The following is a 27,023-nucleotide window of genomic DNA, read 5'->3' on the forward strand; positions in this document are numbered from 1 at the left end:
AGGCTGTTGTGTACCATTATTGTCACGGAACTAACCTGCGTCCTGAGGCTGTTGTGTACCCTTATTGTCACGGAACTAACCTGCGTCCTGAGGCTGTTGTGTACCCTTATTGTCACGGAACTAACCTGCGTCCTGAGGCTGTTGTGTACCCTTATTGTCACGGAACTAACCTGCGTCCTGAGGCTGTTGTGTACCATTATTGTCACGGAACTAACCTGCGTCCTGAGGCTGTTGTGTACCCTTATTGTCACGGAACTAACCTGCGTCCTGAGGCTGTTGTGAACCATTATTGTCACGGAACTAACCTGCGTCCTGAGGCTGTTGTGTACCCTTATTGTCACGGAACTAACCTGCGTCCTGAGGCTGTTGTGTACCCTTATTGTCACGGAACTAACCTGCGTCCTGAGGCTGTTGTGTACCCTTAGGATTTCCTTCTTCTCCTGCTGAGGAAGACTCGTCCTGGTGGTGGTACACTGGGAGCTGCCACTCAGTACCATACTGTGGTTGTGGTGGAACTTGGAATAGTCACATTGTGGCTGGGCTGCAGTGGGCTCAGCTGTATCCTCTTCTGGATACGCAATATTATAGCTGGCTCTCAGGTAAGATGTATAGTCTTGGTGGGAAGTGTCTTGATCCGGTTCTAATTGTTCCTTTTGCAGGATAGGATTATGTTCTTCATGCATAGATGTGATAGCTTGGTTGAAAGGGCTATGTTGTTCTCCATTAAAAGAAATATGTTCTTGGAAAGTAGTATGTTCTTCAAGGTGGGAAGGAGAGTGTTCTTCACTATGGTAAGGAGTATGCTCTTTTGGGTGGACAGGAGTTTGCTGCTGTCCATGGAAAGTGATATTTTCTTTGAGGAAAATTTTTTGTTCTTGTTGTTGAGAAGGAGCATGTTCTTGGTGGGAAGGAGCATGTTCTTCTTGGAAAGGAGCATGTTCTTGGTGGGAAGGAGGGTGTTCTTGGTGGGAAGGAGGGTGTTCTTGGTGGAAAGGTGCATGTTCTTGGTGGGAAGGAGGGTGTTCTTGGTGGAAAGGAGGGTGTTCTTGGTGGAAAGGAGGGTGTTCTTGGTGGCCCGGAGCATGTTCTTGGTGGGAAGGAGGGTGTTCTTGGTGGAAAGGAGCACGTTCTTGGTGGGAGAGAGCACGTTCTTTCTGGGAAGGAGAGTGTTCTTGGTGGGAAGGAGCGTGTTCTTGGTGGAAAGGTACATGTTCTTGCAGGTGGGAAGATGCATGTTCTTGCAGGTGGGAAGATGCATGTTCTTGCAGGTGGGAAGATGCATGTTCTTGCAGGTGTAAAGTGGAATGTTCTCCAGGGTGTAAAGTGGAATGTTCTCCAGGGTGTAAAGTGGAATGTTCTCCAGGGTGTAAAGTGGAATGTTCTCCAGGGTGTAAAGTGGAATGTTCTCCAGGGTGTAAAGTGGAATGTTCTCCAGGGTGTAAAGTGGAATGTTCTCCAGGGTGTAAAGTGGAATGTTCTCCAGGGTCTAAAGTGGAATGTTCTCCAGGGTGTAAAGTGGAATGTTCTCCAGGGTGTAAAGTGGAATTTTCTCCAGGGTGTAAAGTGGAATGTTCTCCAGGGTGTAAAGTAGAATGTTCTCCAGGGTGTAAAGTGGAATGTTCTTCATAATGCATCGTGGACTTAACTTGGTGGACAGGAGAAACTTGTTGGAAAGAGGTTTCTTGATGGAATGTGTCATTGAGTTTTTGGGAAAGAATATGTTCTAATTGGTGGGAAAGAATATGTTCTCTTACGTGAGAAGCATTATGTTCTTGCTGGGGAGGGTTATGTTCTTCATGCTGAGAAGGAATATGTTCTATTATGTGAAAAGGATCATGTCCTTCATGCTGGGAAGGATTATGTTCTTTCATGTGAGAAGGATTATGTTCTTTCATGTGAGGAGGATTATGTTCTTTCATGTGAGAAGGATTATGTTCCATCATGTGAGAAGGATCATGTTCTTTCATATGAGGAGGATTATGTTCTTTCATGTGAGGATTATGTTCCTCTCGGGGAGAAGGTGTATGTTCTACAAGATGAGAAGGATCATGTTCTGTCACGTGAGAAGGAAAGTGTTCTCGGTGGGAGGGAGAATTTTCTTCTCGGTTGAAAGAACTATGTTCTCCATAGAGGAAAGGAGTAAGTTCTTCTCTTTTGGAAGAATTATACTCTCCTTGGGTAAAAGAAGTATGTTCTTCGTGGTATGGAGAACTTTGATCTCGGTGCGACTGATAAAGTTCTCTTTGAGAAGGAGTGTGTTCTTTACGGTGGGAAGGCGTATGAACTTCTCGATGGTATGCAGAATGTTCTCCGTGGTAGAAAGGGGTAGTGGCATGTTCTTCATAGTAAGACGTGACATGTTCTTTCTGGTATAAGTTTGCATTTTCTTGATAGGAATGAATGTGTTCTGGGTGAACACTGACATTACCAAGAGGGAGAGGAATGCCTTCCTGTGACTCGGAAGAGACATGTTCTCCTTGGTTGAAAGGGAGTTGTTCTTTTTGATAGAAGAGAGGCTTTTCTAGCATGGTAAAGGGCTGTTCTGAATGCGTATGAATATTATCCCCTTGTAAATTGACCCCAGTTTGTTGGACTGGACTATATTTGTATATTTCTAAAGTGGAATGTTCTGTTGGATAAACCAGGGTTGGTTTTGGTTGGAAAGTTTCATTAACTACTGTGAAAGTTGTGTTGTGTGCGTGGAGGAAAAGGTGTTGCTCCTGTGTTTGGTGTTCAGGCCCAAGTTCTCCTTGAGGAAAGGGAAGATGTTTCTGACTGTGAAAAGCATCATGATCTCTGTGGGAAGGTGCGTGTTTCCCTTGATGGGAAGAGGTATATTCGTCTCCGTGGCTTGGGGTATATTCTTCACCGTGGCTTGGGGTATATTCGTGCCTCTGGAAAGTGTCATTAGGTTGGTGGAAGAGAGTATGCTTTTCTTGTTGGTATAATGTATTCTTTAGTAGGTGGAAAGAAGTATTTTCCTTCTCCTGCAGAGGTGTCTGTTCTTGTTTATGAAAAGAGGAATTTAGCTGATGGAATAGAGGATGGTCTTTTTGACTGACAGAGTTCTGTTCTTCTTGGTGGGAGAAATAATTATGGGCCTGTGGGTGGTAAGTGGAATTTGCTTGCTGGAAACTGGTGCGTTCTTCGTCGTTGAAAGATGTGTCTGCTCGGTTGGGAGAGGAATTTGTTTCATCGTGAGAGAAAGATTTTCCTCTGCGGAAGGTGCTATGTTCTGTAGGACGGCAAAGTAGTGTATTGGGCCTGTTGTAAATGATTGATTCCGTTGGTTGGAAAGTAAGTGATTCGTTTGGCCGGGAAGTGAATTGTTCAAATGGATCGAAAACAGGTGATTCTTTTATAATGGAGGTGATTGGTTCTGTTGTTTGGGAATGGGGAAAATGTTCGTCATTTGTAATGTAACAGATTAATTCCGTAGTGCCGGGAGATATCTTTTGCATCAACTTGTCTGGAATGTGAAAGACTAATGTATTTGTCTGGAGAGGCATCTGCTCTTTAACGTCATCATTTGTATACTCTGAGATGAATGGCTCTGAGAGCTTGGGGAGACCTGGAGTTTCTCTTCGAATGTTTGAAGAAGAGTCCCAGTGGGACCCGGAGAACCCGATGCTAGACGAGTTGACTGCATCATCTCTCTTTCTGTCCCAGTCTCCTTCCACCACCAAACCTGATAAAAGAGCATAGAGTTATATTTTGTTAGTTGGTTATATATATATATATATATATATATATATATATATATATATATTATATATATATATATATTGTGACGGTGTTCCCCCCCTTATATTTCTCCCACGCCTGCAGTAAGAGTCATGTCCACTTTACCCGAGCGTTCTCTACGTCGCAGGCATCAATTTGGTATATGTGGGGGACTGTAGTGTTCTCGGAGTGCCGAGAAATTTATCAAAGAAGAGTATTTTGGCCTGTGGTTTAGGCCCTTTAGGAAGCCAATATGGCGCTGGCTCTTCTGTTTTGCCGCCAAAACTATGTGACGTCAGTGACACCGGATTGGTCACCTACAGCGATGTGGCACAGGGAGCCAATGAAAACCTCCTGTGGCGAATGTGACGTCACGAAGGAAGGGGGGTCCGGTCAGAGCGCCACGGCGGCGCCATCAGTCTGACACGACACGTCAAGGTGGTTGGACGTGCGAAGATTGGTCCTGTCAGTTTGACAGTTGTTTCCCGTTCCCGTTGATTTTACGCGTCACCCGAAGTCTGCCAGTACTCTGTGAGGTCTTCCTTCGTTCCTGTGTTGGACCAGAGAGGGAATCGACGGGATATTGAGCAACAAGCGTTCCGGGACAGGTACTGTGCAAGAAGAAGTGAAGCCTGTGCAGTGACGTATACGACGTCTGAGGCCGTTCACCCGTTTGTGACGGCGTAGTGGCTGGACCGAGCCACCGGGAAGCAGTGGAAGAGGAAAACTGTTCGGGAATCCGAACGACTGCAGCCGAGACGTAGGCGGGCAGCCGTAGCTGGGAGGAGAAGTCAACGGCCGGGAGACCGACTCCAACCCCACAAGAAGTCGAGGAGGAGCACGGACCTGCAGTGAAAAGGCACGGAGACGACGCGCTTACGGTGGGACGTTGATTGAGTTCCTGGAGGACACGACAGTGTGTGTGTGGGGGCGTTCCCTACACGAGGCCGGAGCCAGGACCAGGAGCTACAACTCAACTCTCACCGGAGGATAGGTGGAAGTAGGTGATACTAGTTTCCCTCCCAATTCCCCTTTAGTCAGCTATATTATTTAGCCAGAGTATTTTGTATGTCGTGAGCAAGGCTCACCTATGTCACAGTAAGGCACCAGTGTGAAGAGTGGGACTATAAAGAGTACTCACGATGTTTATGATTATTATTGGTGTGTACAGGCACCCGGAGTAATTGATGAATTTACCGTGTTGATAACGTCTTTCATGAGACTTTAATAAGATCATTTAGTGAGAGAATATATATATAAATATGCCAGTGTTTGGAGTTAGGCTATGTGCCCAGTAACTATGTTATTACCATTATTGATGTCTGACTCATCCATATATATATATATATATATATGTCTATGCTCGTGTATTGAATAATCATTCATGTGTGCAGTGATTAATTGTGTTATCGCCCACAAAAGGAATTACTGAGAACTCCAGTAATATATACTTGCATACATTATCATTAAATGAAGGGCAGTGTGTAATACCATGACAGTAAATTATTGTCACCTTTAATATAGAAATGTTTGATTGAGCTCAAGATCAGTGTAGCGAAGTGTTTACGTGCTATTGTCGCGAATATTGTGTGTTCGATCTTGTAGTGATCTTTGAGAACTTAAAGAAACTGGCGCGTCACGCCACAAGCAAACAGATAAAGTGACATTCGCGCGGGGGTAGTCGCCCGGCTGATTTTGACATTGACGTGAGGGGGAGCATTGCCAGCTTGGCGAGTTCATATTATATGTGGGAACGAGCGGCTCCCGCCTGAAACAGCTGTTTGCTTATTGATATAATCTTGTGATGTCTTTGAATGAGTTTTAAGTAAAATACAAAGTACATTGGTGTTTATATCATCCCCTCCATATTTCTTGTGGCTATATAATACCTGAAAGCAGAGAGCGATAGAAGTAAATACCTGCCTGATATCAGACATATTGAGTGTGTTCTTGCCACTGTTACCACAATTCAACAAAACCACTGACGTGTTACTGGACACCGAAAACACCAGTTGGCGACCTTGTGGTTAGTAGTAGAGCCCTATGTTGGGGCGGGCATACAACAGTTAAGTGAACAAGTTGTGTTCCCACTCCTTCTCGATCAGAGGCCGGTTGGGATTGACTGGGATACTCTCCTGGCGTACAGTGGCGCCGCGAGGATAGAGTGAAGACCCGCAGGGCTACGGTGAGTGACCTTGAGTATACTCTTACTCGCCCCTTTCCCCTCTCATTGGAGGTGAACCCCGACATTGGCGACCTTGCCAGGATTAAGCACTTATATTGTCGCTCACCGAGTAACCCTGACAATATATATATATATATATATATATATATATATATATGTATATATATATATATATATATATATATATGTATATATATATATATATATATATATATATATATATATATATATATATATATATATATGCGAACAAGCCTGAATGGTCCCCAGGACTATATGCGTCTGAAAACTCACACCCCAGAAGTGACTCGAACCCATACTCCCAGGAGCAAGGCAACTGGTAACTACGGGGCGCCTTAATCCGCTTGACCATCACGGCCGGACAAAAGGAAGTGATAGCCGAAGCTATTTGAACCACTTCCCCGCCGGCAACTCGGATGGTAATCTTGGGCATAGCATTTTATCAAATCACCTCATTCTTTGGGGCACACGTGAGGAACACAAATGCGAACAAGCCTGAATGGTCCCCAGGACTATATGCGTCTGAAAACTCACACCCCAGAAGTGACTCGAACCCATACTCCCAGGAGCATACTCCCAAAAGAATGAGGTGATTTGATAAAATGCTATGCCCAAGATTACCATCCGAGTTGCCGGCGGGGAAGTGGTTCAAATAGCTTCGGCTATCACTTCCTTTTGTCCGGCCGTGATGGTCAAGCGGATTAAGGCGCCCCGTAGTTACCAGTTGCGTTGCTCCTGGGGTGTGAGTTTTCAGACATATATATATATATATATATATATATATATATATATATATATATATATATATATATATATATTGTATGTGTATATATATATGTATGTACCTTTGCCTAAATAAAAAATATTATTATTATTATTATATATATATATATATTTTAAGATAAATAGGAAAACCAGGGATATACTGAACATCTTGTTTCAGAATCTTTACTTTAAAATGCATAACGTTTCGAATACTTCTCGTATTCATCATCAGATCTAAAAGAAAAAACTGAAATCACAATCAAATAGCTGGTAAACAAAGAACTCATACTGAATATAATTGCCTATCAAAGAAAGGAAAATGCTTGAAAAACAAAACACTTAAGCACACTTAAAGTGATCAATACAAATAAAACTTATTAACTGTCACATATGTTAAAACTAATTTAAAATCCATTAAACTACAAGATGAAATTTATAACTACTAAAACAAACCATTCTATTAAACTTACGTGAAGTGATCAGAAGTGAAACTTGATACCTAACACATAGATACTAAACACTATAACAAATATTTATATAATGACCACAAATCTACAAAAAATGTATGTAAAATACAAGCAGAATAAACGACAATTATAAAGTACAAACCAAAATCATATAAAAAACTCAAATATTAAAAAAAATTAAATACCAAAAAATGTATTATATATCCTAAATAAAAGATTATATTAATGTACAATGTTAAGACTTGAAATAAGTAAGAAAGGGCAAAGACATGGTAAACTAAACAAAATTAAATTACCAAAACAAACTAAAAATCAAATTACAGGGCCTACTGTGCACTATACAGTGTACAATTGAACAGCTGAAAGGTTGCTATTTAACAGAGGCCGCAGCTCCTTTATATATAAGGATTCCATTACTTTCAAATCTGACTGGCCATTCATACAAGTGTCCAGAATTTTAAAATCAGATTCCAGCAGAGAATGATCAAACTCATAACAATGGTTTCTAATCTCCGAAAATGCTGGTTTAGACAATGGTAATCCAGTCCTAAAAGATAATCCCCGGTGCTCAAGTATCCTAATCTTAAAGTTCCGAATGGAACTCCCGATATATCCAGCATTACAGCTGGAACAATTATACATATATACGACATTTGAGCACAAGGGAGTAGGCACTTTATCTTTAAATTTAAAATAAGAGCCTATGGTATTTGTGTTGACAAAAATAAATCTAAAGTCTACTTGAGGATAACACTGCTGCAACAGTCTCCTCAAACGACTCCTTACAGAAAAGCTAATAGTGCCATAAAATGGTAATTTAATATATTTAAGATCCCTTTCCACTGTAGTAATCCTACACGATGGGTGAAACTTCTTATTTAAGAAATTCCTTATAAAAGTATAAACCATATGCACAGGATAACCATTATTTGAAAAAAAATTCACAAGAAAATTAATTTCCTGATCAAAGTTATTCCAATTAGAACATAAAACAAAGGCCCTATTCAGTAGAGTGTTAATAGCATTTTTCTTAAAAATATCAGGAACAAAGGAATTAAAATTTAAACCTAAACCAGTAAAGGTTGGTTTCCTAAAAACATTAGTGTTGAACCCATTGAGGTTATTCACTTTTACATCAAGAAACGACAATGAATTATCAACTTCACACTCTGCAGTAAACCGTATATTACTATGTTGTGCATTAAGATACTCTCTAAATTTCTCAATATGACACTGGTCCCTAAACAACAAAAAAGTGTCATCTACATATCTTCTGTACAAGACTGGTTTGAAGGCCGAAGGACAATTATCAAGCCAATTTATTTCGTGAAAACTCAAAAAAGCATTAGCCAGTGCAGGACCTAAAGGAGACCCCATTGCTACTCCATCAATTTGTTTATAATAAATATTATTAAACATAAAGATGGAGTCTTTAACTGCTATTTCTAACAGCCGTCTGAATATTTTACTACAAAATCCAGACACTAAGTTAGTGTCAGCAAATAATTGACTTACACAGATGTCAATGGTTTCCAACAGAGGAATATTAGTAAAAAGTGATTCAACATCGAAACTGGCCATTATAGTTGGGAACTCCAAATTTAAAGAGGAAAGTTCTTTTACAAAATCCTGAGAATTTCTCACAGTAAATTCATTATGCGTTAATGGTTCTAATAATGGAACCAGAAACTTTGCCAGTTTATAATTAAAAGTGCCAATCGCTGATAAAATAGGACGAATCGGTATACCTGTTTTATGAACTTTAGGTAACCCATATAAGATGCCTGGCTTAGAGCCAGTTGCAAGAAATTTAGTATAATCGAAAAGAGAGTCTTTCAAACTTCTTAAAACTCTATTCAGTTTATCCTCACATTTCAAAATATACGAGAATGGGTCTATATCAACCAACGTAAATTTAGAGGGGTCTTCTAACAACCTTTCCACCTTATTAACATACTCTAACTTGTCCAAAACCACTATACCCCTACCTTTATCTGGCCTGGTAATGCAAATACTCTCTTTTCGATTATACTAAATTACTTGCAACTGGCTCTAAGCCTGGCATCTTATATGGGTTACCTAAAGTTCATAAAACAGGTATACCGATTCGTCCTATTTTATCAGCGATTGGCACTTTTAATTATAAACTGGCTAAGTTGAGAAAATTGACAAACCATGGATACACAGGTCAGATACCATAGATACAGTGGTCAAATCACATGGAGACACTGGTCAGATCCATGAATAAACTGGAGAGATTCAAAGGATTCACTGGTCATGGTCATATACCATGGATACAGTGGTCAAACACAATTCAGACACTGGTCAGATCCCATAGATACAGAGGTCAGATACCATGGATGCACTGGTCAGATACCGTTGAGACACTGGACAGATCTATGGATACAGTGGTGAGACACAATGGATATATTGCTCATATACAATGGATACACTCGCAAGACCATCTTGAGGTTATCTTGAGATGATTTCGGGGCTTTATTTTTAGTGTCCCCGCGGCCCGGTCCTCGACCAGGCCTCCACCCCCAGGAAGCAGCCTGTGACAGCTGACTAACACCCAGGTACCTATTTTACTGCTAGGTAACAGGGGCATAGGGTGAAAGAAACTCTGCCCATTGTTTCTCGCCGGCGCCCGGGATCGAAACCGGGACCACAGGATCACAAGTGCAGTGTGCTGTCCGCTCGGCTCCCCCCATGGATACCCTGGTCATATACCTTGAATACACTAGTCAGACCCCCTTGATACAGTGGTCAGATACCTTGACACACTGGCAAGATACAACGGATACACTCATCAGACCATGGATACAATGGTCACGAACCAGGATACAATGGTGAGTGTTGGAAATTCCCAACAGTTTTATGTTTGAGATATATACAAGAGTTGTTACATTCTTGTACAGCCACTAGTACGCGTAGCGTTTCGGGCAAGTCCTTAATCCTATGGTCCCTGGAATACGATCCCCTGCCGCGAAGAATCGTTGTTACAACCAAGTACACATTTTACTGTTGCGTTAAACAGAGGCTACAGTTAAGGAATTGCGCCCAGTAAATCCTCCCCGGCCAGGATACGAACCCATGACATAGCGCTCGCGGAACGCCAGGCGAGTGTCTTACCACTACACCACGGAGACTGTAAAGACTTTTATACATCATTTGTATTTTATACAACATTTCTGCATTAATCACAAGTAGTTACTAAAAATTACTAACTTGTAGAATTAACCATAATCATGATTTTATAATTCGCAATATTCTGCCAAATTCTTCCTGAGTCCAGTTTATAACTACCTTTACTAAGGATAATTACTCACTAACAAGTTTATTTACGTAGCACCTTACTGCTTACTGGAACTCCCTTATATTAACCACACCAGTAGAAATTAATACTGGTTGTAAAATCTCTTTATGTATGTACCTTTGCCTAAATAAAAATTATTATTATTATTATTATTAATAAAAAGTAAAACAATTTCACTTTATATTCCTCATTCCTTTATGCAGCTTTAATATACCGACTTACGCCGCGAGAGGTTAGAATATAACACTAAATATATAAACGTGACATATTCATCACAATCTCTTCCTTCGGTATTTAACTCCGAAATACTTAAATTCATTTACACACGAGGTATCTAGCGAGAGCCGCGCATGCGCACTAGGAGCGAGCGAGGAGGAGTGACGCCAGCCACCTTGGGACTCGGACACCATTACAGACTCTCCCACGCCATTATATGGAGAGAGCGTGGGCATCAAATTTGCCTAGTTATTGTGTTGCAGAAGTCCTAATCAACGACTCTTAATTACGTCACACTTGCAGCAGCGGGTGGTAGAGTTCGTGGAGACCCACATCTGCATTTTAATCAGTCTCCGTGGTGTAGTGGTAAGACACTCGCCTGGCGTTCCGCGAGCGCTATGTCATGGGTTCGTATCCTGGCCGGGGAGGATTTACTGGGCGCAATTCCTTAACTGTAGCCTCTGTTTAACGCAACAGTAAAATGTGTACTTGGATGAAAAAACGATTCTTCGCGGCAGGGGATCGTATTCCAGGGACCATAGGATTAAGGACTTGCCCGAAACGCTACGCGTACTAGTGGCTGTACAAGAATGTAACAACTCTTGTATATATCTCTCTCTCTCTCTCTCAACACAATTCCAGACGAGGATAATTACCTTTTATAATGATTTTTGTTAGAAAGTGCACTTGATAACATTCTCATGTATAGGTAGCTCGTTCGTTGTCCCACGCGCAACCCGTTCTCGCAAATTTAATAAGTCAATATTGACTTATTAAATATGTGCATAGGTGACATACTTAACATAATAGATACCCTTAAAAAGATTCATAGAAAACACCGACCTTACCTAACCTACTTAGTATGTTAAGATAAGCATCTTATTGCTTCGTAATTACAATTATTACCTAACCTATAATAGGTATAGGTTAAGTAATAATTGTAATTACGAAGCAATAAGATGCTTATCTTAAGATACTAACAAGGTTAGGTAAGGTCGGTGTTTTCTATGAATCTTTTTAAGGGTATCTATTATGTTTAGTATATCACCTATGCACGTAGTTAATAAGTCAATATTGACTTTACGAATTTGCGAGAACGGGTTGCCCACGCGACAACAACGTCATCAAAGTTAGTTCCATTAAGACTAGACTCTCACCTTTTCAATCAGAAATAGTGATATTAAATGCAGTCTAGACAACCTTTACATTTAATTTGCCTTTCAGCTTGACTGGTAGAAGCGTAAACAAGAATAATAATATTCATTCCCTGGGTGTTATCTTGAGGTTATCTTGAGATGATTTCGGGGCTTTTTAGTGTCCCCGCGGCCCGGTCCTCGACCAGGCCTCCACCCCCAGGAAGCAGCCCGTGACAGCTGACTAACACCCAGGTTCCTATTTTACTGCTAGGTAACAGGGGCATAGGGTGAAAGAAACTCTGCCCATTGTTTCTCGCCGGCGCCTGGGATCGAACCCAGGACCACAGGATCACAAGTCCAGCGTGCTGTCCGCTCGGCCGACCGGCTCCCCACCTGGACATGGTGTTGTAGCAAGTGTGCTATCGTTATCGCCCCACACTTGCCACACTAATTCAGTCGAACACCTAAGCTGACATTATTTTTTGTAGTGTAGTATTAGATATATTAACATTAAGCTACATGAATGATTTCCTTTCAAATTGCCATTTACTCGCCATTTGTGAATGAATGATATATTATTTTCTAACCTCATTTCATATTTGATTTTATGTGTATGAAATATAACTTGAATTTATATTAGTAATTCTTACCGACGGTTGAACCAACGTCAGATTACAGGTGCTAAGATTCAATTGTATCCTAGCGCTTAACCCCCCAATTTTGTGAAAGTTAATTTGACTCTTGATTTATGATAAATTACAATCCTATTAAGATCCATAAGACACTAGTTCTTGGTATCAATATTAATCCATTTGCTCACTTTTGTTTTCCATTTTTACTCAAAAAGTGGCGGTCCTTCGCAGCTATTGAAGTTTTTATTATTTATTTCAAATACTGGAGTCAGATTTTCCCACAGTGAGATACCATGGATACAATGGTCAGGTACCAGGATAGACTGGTGAGATACCATGGATACAATGGTCTGGTACCAGGATAGACTGGTGAGATACCATGGATACAATGGTCAGGTACCAGGATAGACTGGTGAGATACCATGGATACAATGGTCTGGTACCAGGATAGACTGGTGAGATACCATGGATACAATGGTCAGGTACCAGGATAGACTGGTGAGATACCATGGATACAATGGTCTGGTACCAGGATAGACTGGTGAGATACCATGGATACAATGGTCTGGTACCAGGATAGACTGGTGAGATACCATGGATACACAGGTCAGTTGCCATATACTCGTCAGATACTATTAATGCACTGGTCAGTTATTATGGATACACTGATCAGATACCATTGATACACTGATCAGATACCATGGATACACTGGTCAGATACCATGGATACACTAGTCAGATACCATTGATACACTGATCAGATACCATTGATACACTGATCAGATACCATGGATACACTGGTCAGATACCATTGATACACTGATCAGATACCATTGATACACTGATCAGATACCATGGATACACTGGTCAGATACCATGGATACACTAGTCAGATACCATGGATACACTGGTCAGATACCATTGATACACTGATCAGATACCATGGATACACTGGTCAGATACCATGGATACACTGGTCAGATACCATGGATACACTAGTCAGATACCATGGATACACTGGTCAGATACCATGGATACACTGATCAGATACCATGGATACACTGGTCAGATACCATGGATACACTAGTCAGATACCATGGATACACTGGTCAGATACCATGGATACACTAGTCAGATACCATGGATACACTGGTCAGATACCATGGATACACTAGTCAGATACCATGGATACACTGGTCAGATACCATGGATACACTGGTCAGATAACATTGATACACTATATCTTGAGGTTATCTTGAGATGATTTCGGGGCTTTTAGTGTCCCCGCGGCCCGGTCCTCGACCAGGCCTCCACCCCCAGGAAGCAGCCCGTGACAGCTGACTAACACCCAGGTACCTATTTTACTGCTAGGTAACAGGGGCATAGGGTGAAAGAAACTCTGCCCAGTGTTTCTCGCCGGCGCCTGGGATCGAACCCAGGACCACAGGATCACAAGTCCAGCGTGCTGTCCACTCGGCCGACCGGCTCCCAATCACTAGTCGGATACCATGAATACACTAGTCAGATACCATGGATACACTGGTCAGATACCATTGATACACTGGTCAGATACCATGAATACACTAGTCAGATACCATGGTAAGATACCATTGATACACTAGTCAGATACCATGAATACACTAGTCAGATACCATTGATACACTAGTCAGATACCATGAATACACTAGTCAGATACCATTGATACACTAGTCAGATACCGTGAATACACTAGTCAGATACCATGGATACACTGGTCAGATACCATTGATACACTGGTCAGATACTATGAATACACTAGTCAGATACCATGGTAAGATACCATTGATACACTAGTCAGATACCATGGTAAGATACCATTGATACACTAGTCAGATACCATGGTAAGATACCATTGATACACTAGTCAGATACCATGAATACACTAGTCAGATACCATGGATACACTGGTTAGATACCGTGAATACACTAGTCAGATACCATGGATACACTGGTTAGATACCGTGAATACACTAGTCAGATACCATGGATACACTGGTTAGATACCGTGAATACACTAGTCAGATACCATTGTTACACTAGTTAGATACCATGAATACACTGGTCAGATGCCATCGATACACTGGTAAGATACCAATAATACACTGGTCAGATACCATGAATACACTAGTCAGATACCATGGATACACTGGTTAGATACAGTGAATACACTAGTCAGATACCATGGATACACTGGTTAGATACCGTGAATACACTAGTCAGATACCATGGATACACTGGTTAGATACCGTGAATACACTAGTCAGATACCATTGTTACACTAGTTAGATACCATGAATACACTGGTCAGATGCCATCGATACACTGGTAAGATACCAATAATACACTGGTCAGATGCCATGGAGTAACCTGGAAGACCAGCCCCTGAGCTGAGCTAAAGTCCCCAGTAATCAAGCCACAACTCACAGCAAGGAAGATGTCTCTTGGGAGACGTCATCAACATACGCAACATTTTCACCAAGATAAACAAACAGAACCAACGGGATATAATGTGTCTTGCTATAAGTGTGAGAGCCATTAACACCTTCAAGTATAGTAATCCCCATAGGTCGCAGGAACTAGTCTATTGAGATGTGGGATCCGAGAGCTAAAGCTCAAACAACTAGGCGAGCGAAGAAAGGAACGTGCCACATCAGCCCCCCGCCGCCCTCCTCACCTTGGATCAGCAGACGAAGAAGCAGCAGGAGAGTCAGCCCCGGGGCACCGGTGGTCGACATGCTCAGCAGGTAAATGCCGCCCCATGCCGTCCGCATCTCTATATATACCCTCCTCACCCCACATGCCACTTACGGGCTATTCATGCCCGTGCCACCTCTTGGGTGGCTTAATCTTTATCAATCACCACATGCCATCTTCAAAACCATTGCTACTCCATCAATTTGCTTTTATGTTTAATAATAATTATTATAGAGTCTTTAACTGCCAATTCTAACAACCATCTAAATATCTTACTACAAAATCCTGACACTAAACTATTGTCAGCATATAACTGATTTACACAATTGTCAATAGATTCCAACAGAGGAATATTAGTGAAGAGTGATTCTACATTAAAACTAGCCATTATAGGTGGGAACTCAAAATTGAAACAGGAAAGTTCCATTACAAAATCCTGAGAGGTTCTCAAATTATATTCATTTCAGGTTAGTGGTTCTAATAATAGAACTAGTAACTTTGCCAGTTTGTAATAAAAAATACTAATCGCTGACAAAATCAATGGTACTTTAATTACAAACTGGTAAAGTTTCTAGTTCCATTATTAGAACCACTAACCTGTAATGACTTTGCTGTGAAAAACTCTCAGAATTTGGTAAAGGAACTTTCTTCATTGAATTTTGAATTCCAAGCTATAATGGATACTTTTAATGTAGAATACGCTTCACTAATATTCCTCTGTTGGAAACTTTTAACATTTGTGTAAATCAGTTATTTCCTGACAATAATTTAGTGTCAGGATATTGTAGTAAGATCAAATCCACAAGGGCCGTGACGAGGATTCGAACCTGCGTCCGGGAGCATCCAAGACACTGCCTTAATCGACTGAGCTACGACAGGGTTAAAAAGAGTTGAAACCGAAGTTCTACTGAACTTACTGGATCCTGCAGCCTCTCCGAGACACAAACCAGGGTTTTACACAACTCCCCCCTGCACTCGAGCTATGTCAATAGGCTGTTCTCCCTCTTCACCCTTACTTCATTACACACAGAAATCACACTACCGTCATGTCAAATGACGGTAGTGGATTTGTTCAGTGGATTTGTTCAGTGTGGAATTGTTCAGTGGATTTGTTCAGTGGATTTGTTCATTTGACATCACGTTAAGTGTGATTTCTGTGTGTAATGAAATTGTAATAAGATATTTAGATGGTTGTTAGAGTTAGAAATGGCAGTTAAAGACTCAACAATTATTATTATTAAACATAAAAACAAACAGATTGATAGAGTAGCAATGGGTTCTCGATTAGGCTTTGCACTTGCTAATGCTTTTTTCAGTTTTCATGAGAGAAATTGACTTGATAAATGTAGTTTGGACTTTAAACCAGTCACGAAGAGGAGATTGGGGAGGATAATTTTTTTTATTTTGATTCGGGAGGTATCACTGACGGAAGGAGTCACTGACGGAAGGAGTCACTGACGGAGGCAACACTGACGGGAGGCAACACTGACGAGAGGCAACACTGACGCGAGGCAACACTGACGGGAGGCAACACTGACGAGAGGCAACACTGACGCGAGGCAACACTGACGGAAGGAGTCACTGACGGGTGGCAACACTGACGCGAGGCAACACTGACGAGAGGCAACACTGACGAGAGGCAACACTGACGCGAGGCAACACTGACGGGAGGCAACACTGACGAGAGGCAACACTGACGCGAGGCAACACTGACGGAAGGAGTCACTGACGGGAGGCAACACTGACGGGAGGCAACACTGACGGGAGGTAACACTGACGGGAGGTAACACTGACGGAAGGAGTCACTGACGGGAGGCAACACTGACGGGAGGCAACACTGACGGGAGGCAACACTGACGAGAGGCAACACTGACGGGAGGCAACACTGACGGGAGGCAACACTGACGGGTGGCAACACTGACGCGAGGCAACACTGACGGAAGGAGTCACTGACGGGAGGCAACACTGACGGGAGGCAACACTGACGGGAGGCAACACTGACGAGAGGCAACACTGACGGAAGGAGTCACTGACGGGAGGCAACACTGACGAGAGGCAACACTGACGGGAGGCAACACTGACGGGAGGCAACACTGACGGGAGGTAACACTGACGGGAGGTAACACTGACGGAAGGCAACACTGACGGGAGGCAACACTGACGGGAGGCAACACTGACGGGAGGCAACACTGACGGGAGGCAACACTGACGGGAGGCAACACTGACGAGAGGCAACACTGACGGGTGGCAACACTGACGGGTGGCAACACTGACGGGTGGCAACACTGACGGGTGGCAACACTGACGGGTGGCAACACTGACGGGTGGCAACACTGACGGGAGACAACACTAACGGGAGGCAACACTGACGGGAGGCAACACTGACGGGAGGCAACACTAACGGGAGGCAACACTGACGGGTGGCAACACTGACGGGTGGCAACACTGACGGGTGGCAACACTGACGGGAGACAACACTAACGGGAGGTAACACTGAAGGGAGGCAACACTGACGGGTGGCAACACTGACGAGAGGCAACACTGACGAGAGGCAACACTGACGAGAGGCAACACTGACGAGGCAACACTGACGAGAGGCAACACTGACGAGAGGCAACACTGACGGGAGGCAACACTGACGGGAGGCAACACTGACGAGAGGCAACACTGACGAGAGGCAACACTGACGAGAGGCAACACTGACGAGGCAACACTGACGAGAGGCAACATTGAAGGGAGGCAACACTGACGAGAGGCAACACTGACGGGAGGCAACACTGATGGGAGGTAACACTGACGGGAGGCAACACTGATGGGAGGTAACACTGACGGGAGGCAACATTGACGGGAGGCAACACTGACGGGAGGCAACACTGATGGGAGGTAACACTGACGAGAGGCAACATTGAAGGGAGGCAACACTGACGAGAGGCAACACTGACTGGAGGCAACACTGATGGGAGGTAACACTGACGGGAGGCAACACTGACGGGAGGCAACACTGACGGGAGGCAACACTGACGGGAGGCAACACTGACGAGAGGCAACACTGACGAGAGGCAACACTGACGGGAGGCAACACTGACGGGAGGCAACACTGACGAGAGGCAACACTGACGAGAGGCAACACTGACGAGAGGCAACACTGACGAGGCAACACTGACGAGAGGCAACATTGAAGGGAGGCAACACTGACGAGAGGCAACACTGACGGGAGGCAACACTGACGAGAGTCAACACTGACGAGAGTCAACACTGACGAGAAGCAACACTGACAGGAGGCAACACTGACGGGAGGCAACACTGACGGGAGGCAACACTGACGGGAGGCAACACTGACGGGAGGCAACACTGACGGGAGGCAACATGTGGAATGATAAGGACAAAGCGGCAGTGAATGAAATACTGAAGGCACTAGACATGGAAGGGGCTGAGCATAGCATTGAGAAGGTTTTCAGGTTAGGCTGGTACAAAAAAGACCGAGACCGTGTGTTAAAGATAGTGTTTGCAAACGAGAACACAAAGGACACGATTCTAATAAAGAAAAGCCACCTGCAACATGTGGGAGAATTCAAAAAAGTATTCCTCCAGAGGGACATGACGAGGGAGGAGAGGGCCATGGCGGCAGAAGCAAGGAAGAAGCGCCGGGCGAGAGGGGAAAACCAGGAAACCACAGCTCCCAACACTTCACCCCCCAGAGGCGAGGGGGGAACCCACAACCAGCTGCCCAGTAACACCAGCGGGGAGGGCAACCCCACCACCCTCCTCTGCATAGAAAACCCCCCCCTTTCCTTCCTGTCCTCCCGCCCCGTTCACCCCATACCCTCCCTGTCCTTTCCCCTTCACTTGACCCCCCACCCCTCATCCCAGTATCCTCTGCAACCCTGGTATCCAAGTCACAAATCCTCACACCCATGGCACAGCTTCCTCCACCAGCAGAACATTCACCAAGGAGGAGATTTGAGAAGGGACAGAAGAAAGTGAGCCTCAAGGCAATGTACACTAACATAGACGGTATTACAAATAAAGCAAATGAACTTGGAGAATGGGTACTAGAGGAAAACCCAGACATAATAGCTCTCACAGAAACAAAGCTGACGAAAACAATAACAGTGTTCAGTGAAACAGTGAAACAGTGTTCCCACAGGACTATTATGTTATGAGGAAAGAGAGAGAAGGAAGAGGTGGGGGTGGTGTAACTCTGCTGGTAAGAAAAGGCTGGGATTTTGAGGAGTTGGTTGTTCAGGGATGTGAAGGTTTAAGTGACTACGTAATAGGAACAATAACAACTGGAGGGCAAAAAATTATAGTCGTAGTCATATATAATCGGCCACCAAATGACAAAAGACCCAGACAGGAATATGATAGAAACAATATGGCCACCATTAACATAATGGAGAGAGCAGCTTCTGTTGCTAGCAGGAATGGATCTGGACTACTAATCATGGGAGACTTCAACCATGGGAAGATAGATTGGGAGAACAGAGACCCGCATGGAGGACCAGAAACATGGAGAGCTAAGCTGCTGGACGTGGCAACAAGAAACTTTCTAAGCCAGCACATCAAGGATCCAACAAGAATGAGAGGAGAGGATGAACCAGCAATGCTTGATCTGATATTTACCCTAAATGAGTGGGATATAAGGGAAGTCAAGATGGAAGCACCCTTGGGAATGAGTGATCACAGTGTATTGAACTTTGAGTACCTGGTAGAGCTAGGAATTATCCCCCCCCCCAAAAAAAAAGAACTAGGACACAAAAGGCTGGCATACCGAAAGGGAAATTATGAGGAGATGAGAAGCTTCCTAAGGGAAGCTTGGGACACAGACCTCAGAGCTAAGTCTGTACAAGATATGATGGACTATGTCACCCAAAAGTGTCAGGAGGCAGTAAGCAGCTACATCCCAGACCAAAAGGAAAAATTCGAGAAGCAAAAGAAGAATCCATGGTATAATAGGGCATGTATGGAAGCAAAGAAACTGAACAAAAGGGCGTGGAGGAACTTCCGGAATAACAGAACACCAGAAAGCAGAGAGAGATACCAGAGAACCAGGAATGAGTATGTCAGGGTGAGAAGAGAAGCAGAGAAAAGTTATGAAAATGATATAGCAAACAAAGCCAAGACCGAACCAAAGCTACTCCACAGTCACATCAGAAGGAAAACAACAGTGAAAGAACAGGTAGTGAAACTTAGAACAGGCGAGGACAGGTATACAGAGAATAACAAAGAGGTGTGTAATGAACTCAACAAGAGGTTCCAAGAGGTCTTCACTACAGAACAAGGTGAGGTCACTGTGCTAGGAGAAAGGGAAGTAAACCAGGCGGCCTTGGAAGAGTTTGAAATTACGAGAGAGGAGGTCAAGAGACACCTGCTGGAACTGGATGTTAGAAAGGCTGTTGGTCCAGACGGGATCTCGCCATGGGTACTAAAAGAGTGTGCAGAGGCACTTTGCTTGCCACTCTCCATAGTGTATAGTAGGTCACTGGAGACGGGAGACCTACCAGAAATATGGAAGACGGCGAATGTGGTCCCAATATACAAAAAGGGCGATAGGCAAGAGGCACTGAACTACAGGCCAGTATCCTTGACTTGTATACCATGCAAGGTGATGGAGAAGATCGTGAGAAAAAACCTGGTAGCACATCTGGAGAGAAGGGACTTCGTGACAAATCGACAACATGGGTTCAGGGAGGGTAAATCTTGCCTGACTGGCTTAATAGAATTCTATGACCAGGTAACACAGATTAAGCAAGAAAGAGAGGGTTGGGCGGACTGCATTTTCTTGGATTGTCGGAAAGCCTTTGACACAGAACCGCATAAGAGGCTGGTACATAAGCTGGAGAGACAGGCAGGTGTAGCTGGTAAGGTGCTCCAGTGGATAAGGGAGTACCTAAGCAATAGGAAGCAGAGAGTTACGGTGAGGGGTGAGACCTCTGATTGGCGTGAAGTCACCAGTGGAGTCCCACAGGGCTCTGTACTCATTCCTATCTTGTTTCTGATATATGTAAATGATCTCCCGGAGGGTATAGATACATTTCTCTCAATGTTTGCAGACGATGCCAAAATTATGAGAAGGATTAAGACAGAAGAGGACTGTTTGAGGCTTCAAGAAGACCTAGACAAACTGTAGGAATGGTCGAACAAGTGGTTGTTAGAGTTTAACCCAACCAAATGTAATGCAATGAAGATAGGTGTAGGGAGCAGGAGACCAAATACAAGGTATCATCTGGGAGAGGAAATTATTCAGGAGTCAGAGAAAGAAAAATACTTGGGAGTTGATATCACGCCAGACCTGTCTCCTGCGCACATATCAAGAGGATAACATCAGCGGCATATGCCAGGCTGGCCAACATACGAACGGCATTCAGAAATTTGTGTAAAGAATCATTCAGAACTTTGTATACCACATATGTCAGGCCAATCCTGGAGTATGCAGCCCCAGCATGGAGTCCATATCTAGTCAAGGATAAGACTAAACTGGAAAAGGTTCAAAGATTTGCCACCAGACTAGTACCCGAGCTGAGAGGTATGAGCTACGAGGAGAGACTACGGGAATTAAACCTCACTTCGCTGGAAGACAGAAGAGTTAGGGGGGACATGATCACCACATTCAAGATTCTCAAGGGAATTGATAGGGTAGATAAAGACAGGCTATTTAACACAAGGGGCACACGCACAAGGGGACACAGGTGGAAACTGAGTGCCCAAATGAGCCACAGAGATGTTAGAAAGAACTTTCTTAGTGTGAGAGTGGTTGACATATGGAATGCATTAGGAAGTGATGTGGTGGAGGCTGACTCCATACACAGTTTCAAGTGTGGATATGATAGAGCCCAATAGGCTCAGGAATCTGTACACCTGTTGATTGACGGTTGAGAGGCGGGACCAAAGAGCCAGAGCTCAACCCCCGCAAGCACAACTAGGTGAACTAGGTGAGTACATGTCTGAGGACCCAAGCTCGACGCCACACTGTTGCAACACCTTGAGTCTCAATGCTCTCACTGGGAAATATGTACAACAACGCTGAGCCCAGCAGGTCGGCTCCCACAGTGCGCTGAGCTCAGCACATTGCTCGCAGCCTCCAGTATTCATGTCATGAGCACTTGTGTGTTTAGTCCATGCCATCCTGGGGTCATGAGCGCTGCTGAGCACTACTGAGCACTAAAGGTTTACAAAGAGGTTGTGAGCATTACTATGACCCCAGTGTCTCCTGCGCAGTAGCGTCTGTTGTGCCCCAATGTCTCCTGTGCCTCAATGTCTCCTGTGTCCCAGTGTCACCTGTGCCCAAATGTCACCGGTGCTCCAGTGTCACCTGTGTCCCAATGTCACCTGTGCCCCAATGTCTCCTATGCTCCAATGTCACCTGTGCCCCAATGTCTCCTATGCTCCAATGTCACCTGTGCCCCAATGTCACCTGTGCTCCAATGTCACCTGTGCCCCCAGTGTCTCTTGTACCCCAATGTCACCTGTGCTAAAATGTCTCCTGTGCTCCAATGTCACCTCTGCCCCAATGTCTCCTGTGTCCCAATGTCACCTGTGCCCCAAAGTCTCCTGTGCTCCAATGTCTCCTGTGCTCCAATGTCACCTCTGCCCCAATGTCTCCTGTGCCCCAATGTCACCTGTACCCCAATGTCTCCTGTGCCCCAATGTCACCTGTACCCCAAAGTCTCCTGTGCTCCAATGTCACCTGTGCTCCAATGTCTCCTGTGCTCCAATGTCAACTCTGCCCCAATGTCTCCTGTGCCCCAATGTCTCCTGTGCCCCAATGTCTCCTGTGCCCCAATGTCACCTGTACCCCAAAGTCTCCTGTGCTCCAATGTCACCTGTGCTCCAATGTCTCCTGTGCTCCAATGTCACCTGTGCCCCAATGTCACCTGTGCTCCAATGTCTCCTGTGCCCCAATGTCTCCTGTGTTCCAATGTCACCTGTGCTCCAATGTCACCTGTGCCCCAATGTCTCCTATGCTCCAGTGTCACCTGTGCCCCAATGTTTCCTGTGCTCCAATGTCTCCTGTGCTCCAGTGTCACCTGTGCTCCAATGTCACCCTGTGCCCCAATGTCTCCTGTGCCCCAATGTCTCCTGTGCTCCATTGTCTCCTGTGTCCCCATATCTTTTGTGCTCCAATGTCTCCTGTGCCCCAATGTCACCTGTGCCCCGATGTCACCTGTGTCCCAATGTCTCCAGTGTCCCAATGTCTCATGTGCTCCATTGTCACCTGTGTCCCAATGTCTCATGTGCTCCAATATGTCTCCTGTGTTCCAATGTCTCCTGTGCTTCAATGTCACCTTTGCCCCAATGTCACCTGTGCCCCAATGTCTCCTGTGCTCCAATGTCACCTGTACCCCAATGTCACCTGTGCTCCAATGTCTCCTGTGCCCCAATGTCACCTGTGCTCCAATGTCAACTGTGCTCCAATGTCTCCTGTGCTCCAATGTCACCTGTGCTCCAATGTCAACTGTGCCCCAATGTCACCTGTGCCCCAATGTCACCTGTGCTCCAATGTCTCCTGTGCTCCAATGTCACCTGTGCCCCAATGTCACCTGTGCTCCAATGTCTCCTGTGCCCCAATGTCACCTGTGCTCCAATGTCAACTGTGTCCCAATGTCACCTGTGCTCCAATGTCTCCTGTGCCCCAATGTCACCTGTGCCCCAATGTCAACTGTGTCCCAATGTCACCTGTGCCCCAATGTCACCTGTGCCCCAATGTCACCTGTGCCCCAATGTCACCTGTGCTCCAATGTCACCTGTGCCCCAATGTCACCTGTGCTCCAATGTCACCTGTGCCCCAATGTCACCTGTGCTCCAATGTCACCTGTGCCCCAATGTCACCTGTGCTCCAATGTCACCTGTGCCCCAATGTCACCTGTGCTCCAATGTCTCTTGTGCCCCAATGTCACCTGTGCTCCAATGTCAACTGTGTCCCAATGTCTCCTGTGCCCCAATGTCACCTGTGCTCCAATGTCTCCTGTGCCCCAATGTCACCTGTGCCCCAATGTCAACTGTGTCCCAATGTCACCTGTGCCCCAATGTCACCTGTGCCCCAATGTCACCTGTGCCCCAATGTCACCTGTGCTCCAGTGTCAACTGTGCTCCAATGTCACCTGTGCCCCAATGTCACCTGTGCTCCAATGTCACCTGTGCCCCAATGTCACCTGTGCCCCAATGTCACCTGTGCTCCAATGTCACCTGTGCCCCAATGTCTCCTGTGCCCCAGTGTCTCCTGTGCCCCAGTGTCTCCTGTGCCCCAGCGGCACCTGTGCCCCAATGTCAACTGTGTCCCAATGTCTCCTGTGCCCCAATGTCTCCTGTGCCCCAGTGTCTCCTGTGCCCCAGCGTCACCTGTGCCCCAATGTCACCTGTATCCCAGTGTCTCCTGTGCCCCAGTGTCTCCTGTGCCCCAGCGGCACCTGTGCCCCAGCGTCACCTGTGCCCCAGCGTCACCTGTGCCCCAGCGTCACCTGTGCCCCAATGTCACCTGTGCCCCAATGTCAACTGTGCTCCAATGTCAACTGTGTTCCAATGTCTCCTGTGCCCCAATGTCTCCTGTGCCCCAGCGTCACCTGTGCCCCAATGTCAACTGTGCTCCAATGTCAACTGTGTTCCAATGTCTCCTGTGCCCCAATGTCTCCTGTGCTCCAGTGTCAACTGTGCCCCAATGTCTCCTGTGCCCCAATGTCTCCTGTGCTCCAGTGTCTCCTGTGCCCCAATGTCACCTGTGTCCCAATGTCTCCAGTGTCCCAATGTCTCATGTGCTCCATTGTCACCTGTGTCCCAATGTCTCATGTGCTCCAATATGTCTCCTGTGTTCCAATGTCTCCTGTGCTCCAATGTCACCTTTGCCCCAATGTCACCTGTGCCCCAATGTCTCCTGTGCTCCAATGTCACCTGTGCCCCCAGTGTCTCCTCTGCTCCAATGTCACCTGTGCCCCAATGTCTCCTGTGTTCCAATGTCTCCTGTGCTCCAATGTCACCTGTGCCCCAAATGTCTCCTGTGTCCCAATGTCACCTGTGCTCCAATGTCTCCAGTGTTCCAATGTCTCCTGTGCTCCTATATCACCTGTGCCCCAATGTCACCTGTGTCCCAATGTCTCCAATGCTCCAAAGTCTCCTGTGCCCCATTGTCACCTGTGACCCAATGTCTCCTGTGCTCCAATGTCTCCTGTGCCCCAGTGTCTCCTGTGTCCCAGTGTCTCCTGTGTCCCAGTGTCTCCTGTGCCCCAGTGTCTCCTGTGCCCCAGTGTCACCTGTGTCCCAGTGTCTCCTGTGTCCCAGTGTCTCCTGTGTCCCAGTGTCTCCTGTGCCCCAGTGTCACCTGTGTCCCAGTGTCTCCTGTGTCCCAGGGTCTCCTGTGTCCCAGTGTCTCCTGTGTCACAGTGTCTCCTGTGCCCCAGTGTCTCCTGTGCCCCAGTGTCTCCTGTGCCCCAGTGTCTCCTGTGCCCCAGTGTCTCCTGTGTCCCAGTGTCTCCTGTGTCACAGTGTCTCCTGTGCCCCAGTGTCTCCTGTGCCCCAGTGTCTCCTGTGCCCCAGTGTCTCCTGTGTCCCAGTGTCTCCTGTGCCCCAGTGTCTCCTGTGCCCCAGTGTCTCCTGTGCCCCAGTGTCTCCTGTGCCCCAGTGTCTCCTGTGTCCCAGTGTCTCCTGTGTCCCAGGGTCACCTGTGCCCCAGTGTCTCCTGTGCCCCAGTGTCTCCTGTGTCCCAGTGTCTCCTGTGTCCCAGGGTCTCCTGTGTCCCAGTGTCACCTGTGTCCCAGTGTCACCTGTGTCCCAGTGTCACCTGTGTCCCAGTGTCTCCTGTGTCCCAGTGTCTCCTGTGTCCCAGTGTCTCCTGTGTCCCAGTGTCTCCTGTGTCCCAGTGTCACCTGTGCCCCAGTGTCACCTGTGCCCCCAGTGTCACCTGTGTCCCAGTGTCTCCTGTGTCCCAGTGTCTCCTGTGTCCCAGTGTCTCCTGTGTCCCAGTGTCTCCTGTGTCCCAGTGTCTCCTGTGTCCCAGTGTCTCCTGTGTCCCAGTGTCTCCTGTGCCCCAGTGTCTCCTGTGTCCCAGTGTCTCCTGTGCCCCAGTGTCTCCTGTGTCCCAGTGTCACCTGTGCCCCAGTGTCACCTGTGCCCCAGTGTCACCTGTGTCCCAGTGTCTCCTGTGTCCCAGGGTCTCCTGTGTCCCAGTGTCACCTGTGTCCCAGTGTCTCCTGTACCCCAGTGTCTCCTGTACCCCAGTGTCTCCTGTGTCCCAGTGACTCCTGTGTCCCAGTGTCTCCTGTGTCCCAGTGTCTCCTGTGCCCCAGTGTCTCCTGTACCCCAGTGTCTCCTGTGTCCCAGTGTCTCCTGTACCCCAGTGTCTCCTGTGTCCCAGTGTCTCCTGTGTCCCAGTGTCTCCTGTGCCCCAGTGTCTCCTGTGCCCCAGTGTCTCCTGTGCCCCAGTGTCTCCTGTGCCACCAGTGTCACTTTGCCGCCAGTGTCTCCTGTGCCCCAGTGTCTCCTGTGCCCCAGTGTCACTTTGCCGCCAGTGTCTCCTGTGCCCCAGTGTCTCCTGTGCCCCAGTGTCACTTTGCCGCCAGTGTCACTTTGCCGCCAGTGTCTCCTGTGCCCTAGTGTCTCCTGTGCCACCAGTGTCACTTTGCCGCCAGTGTCTCCTGTGCCCCCATTGCCTTTTGTGCTCCCAGTGTCTCCTGTGCCCCAGTGACTTCTGTGCCCCAGTGCCCCTAGTGCCTCTGTGCCCCATCGTCCGATACAGCAGTCCCAGGTCGACTCTGTAATCAGACACGTCATTAGTACTGGTTACACTCTAGGGCACCTCACTCACAGGCTTAGACACAAACGTCCACCTATCCACTC

At 45.9% G+C, this 27,023-nt stretch overlaps 1 protein-coding gene across 3 annotated transcripts in view; it reads right to left on the minus strand.

Moving 5' to 3' along the window:
* LOC123768515 (uncharacterized) overlaps nucleotides 1–15,333 on the minus strand; it is a 47,448-nt gene extending 32,115 nt beyond the window's left edge. For 2 of the 3 annotated variants that reach the window (XM_069336204.1, XM_069336206.1), the window contains exons 1-2: nucleotides 15,178–15,333; nucleotides 396–3,688 (exon numbers count right to left, since the gene is read on the minus strand). In XM_069336204.1, coding sequence (XP_069192305.1) covers nucleotides 396–3,688; nucleotides 15,178–15,274 — 3,390 coding nt within the window. In that variant the 5' untranslated portion in view covers nucleotides 15,275–15,333. The remainder of the gene's footprint in view (nucleotides 1–395; nucleotides 3,689–15,177) is intronic. The other variant, XM_069336205.1, reaches the window with a different exon arrangement.
* Between the last annotated feature and the right edge of the window lie 11,690 nt (nucleotides 15,334–27,023).

This window comes from Procambarus clarkii, chromosome 35, assembly GCF_040958095.1.
Source record: "Procambarus clarkii isolate CNS0578487 chromosome 35, FALCON_Pclarkii_2.0, whole genome shotgun sequence".
Classification (NCBI taxonomy): Eukaryota; Metazoa; Arthropoda; class Malacostraca; order Decapoda; family Cambaridae; genus Procambarus; species Procambarus clarkii.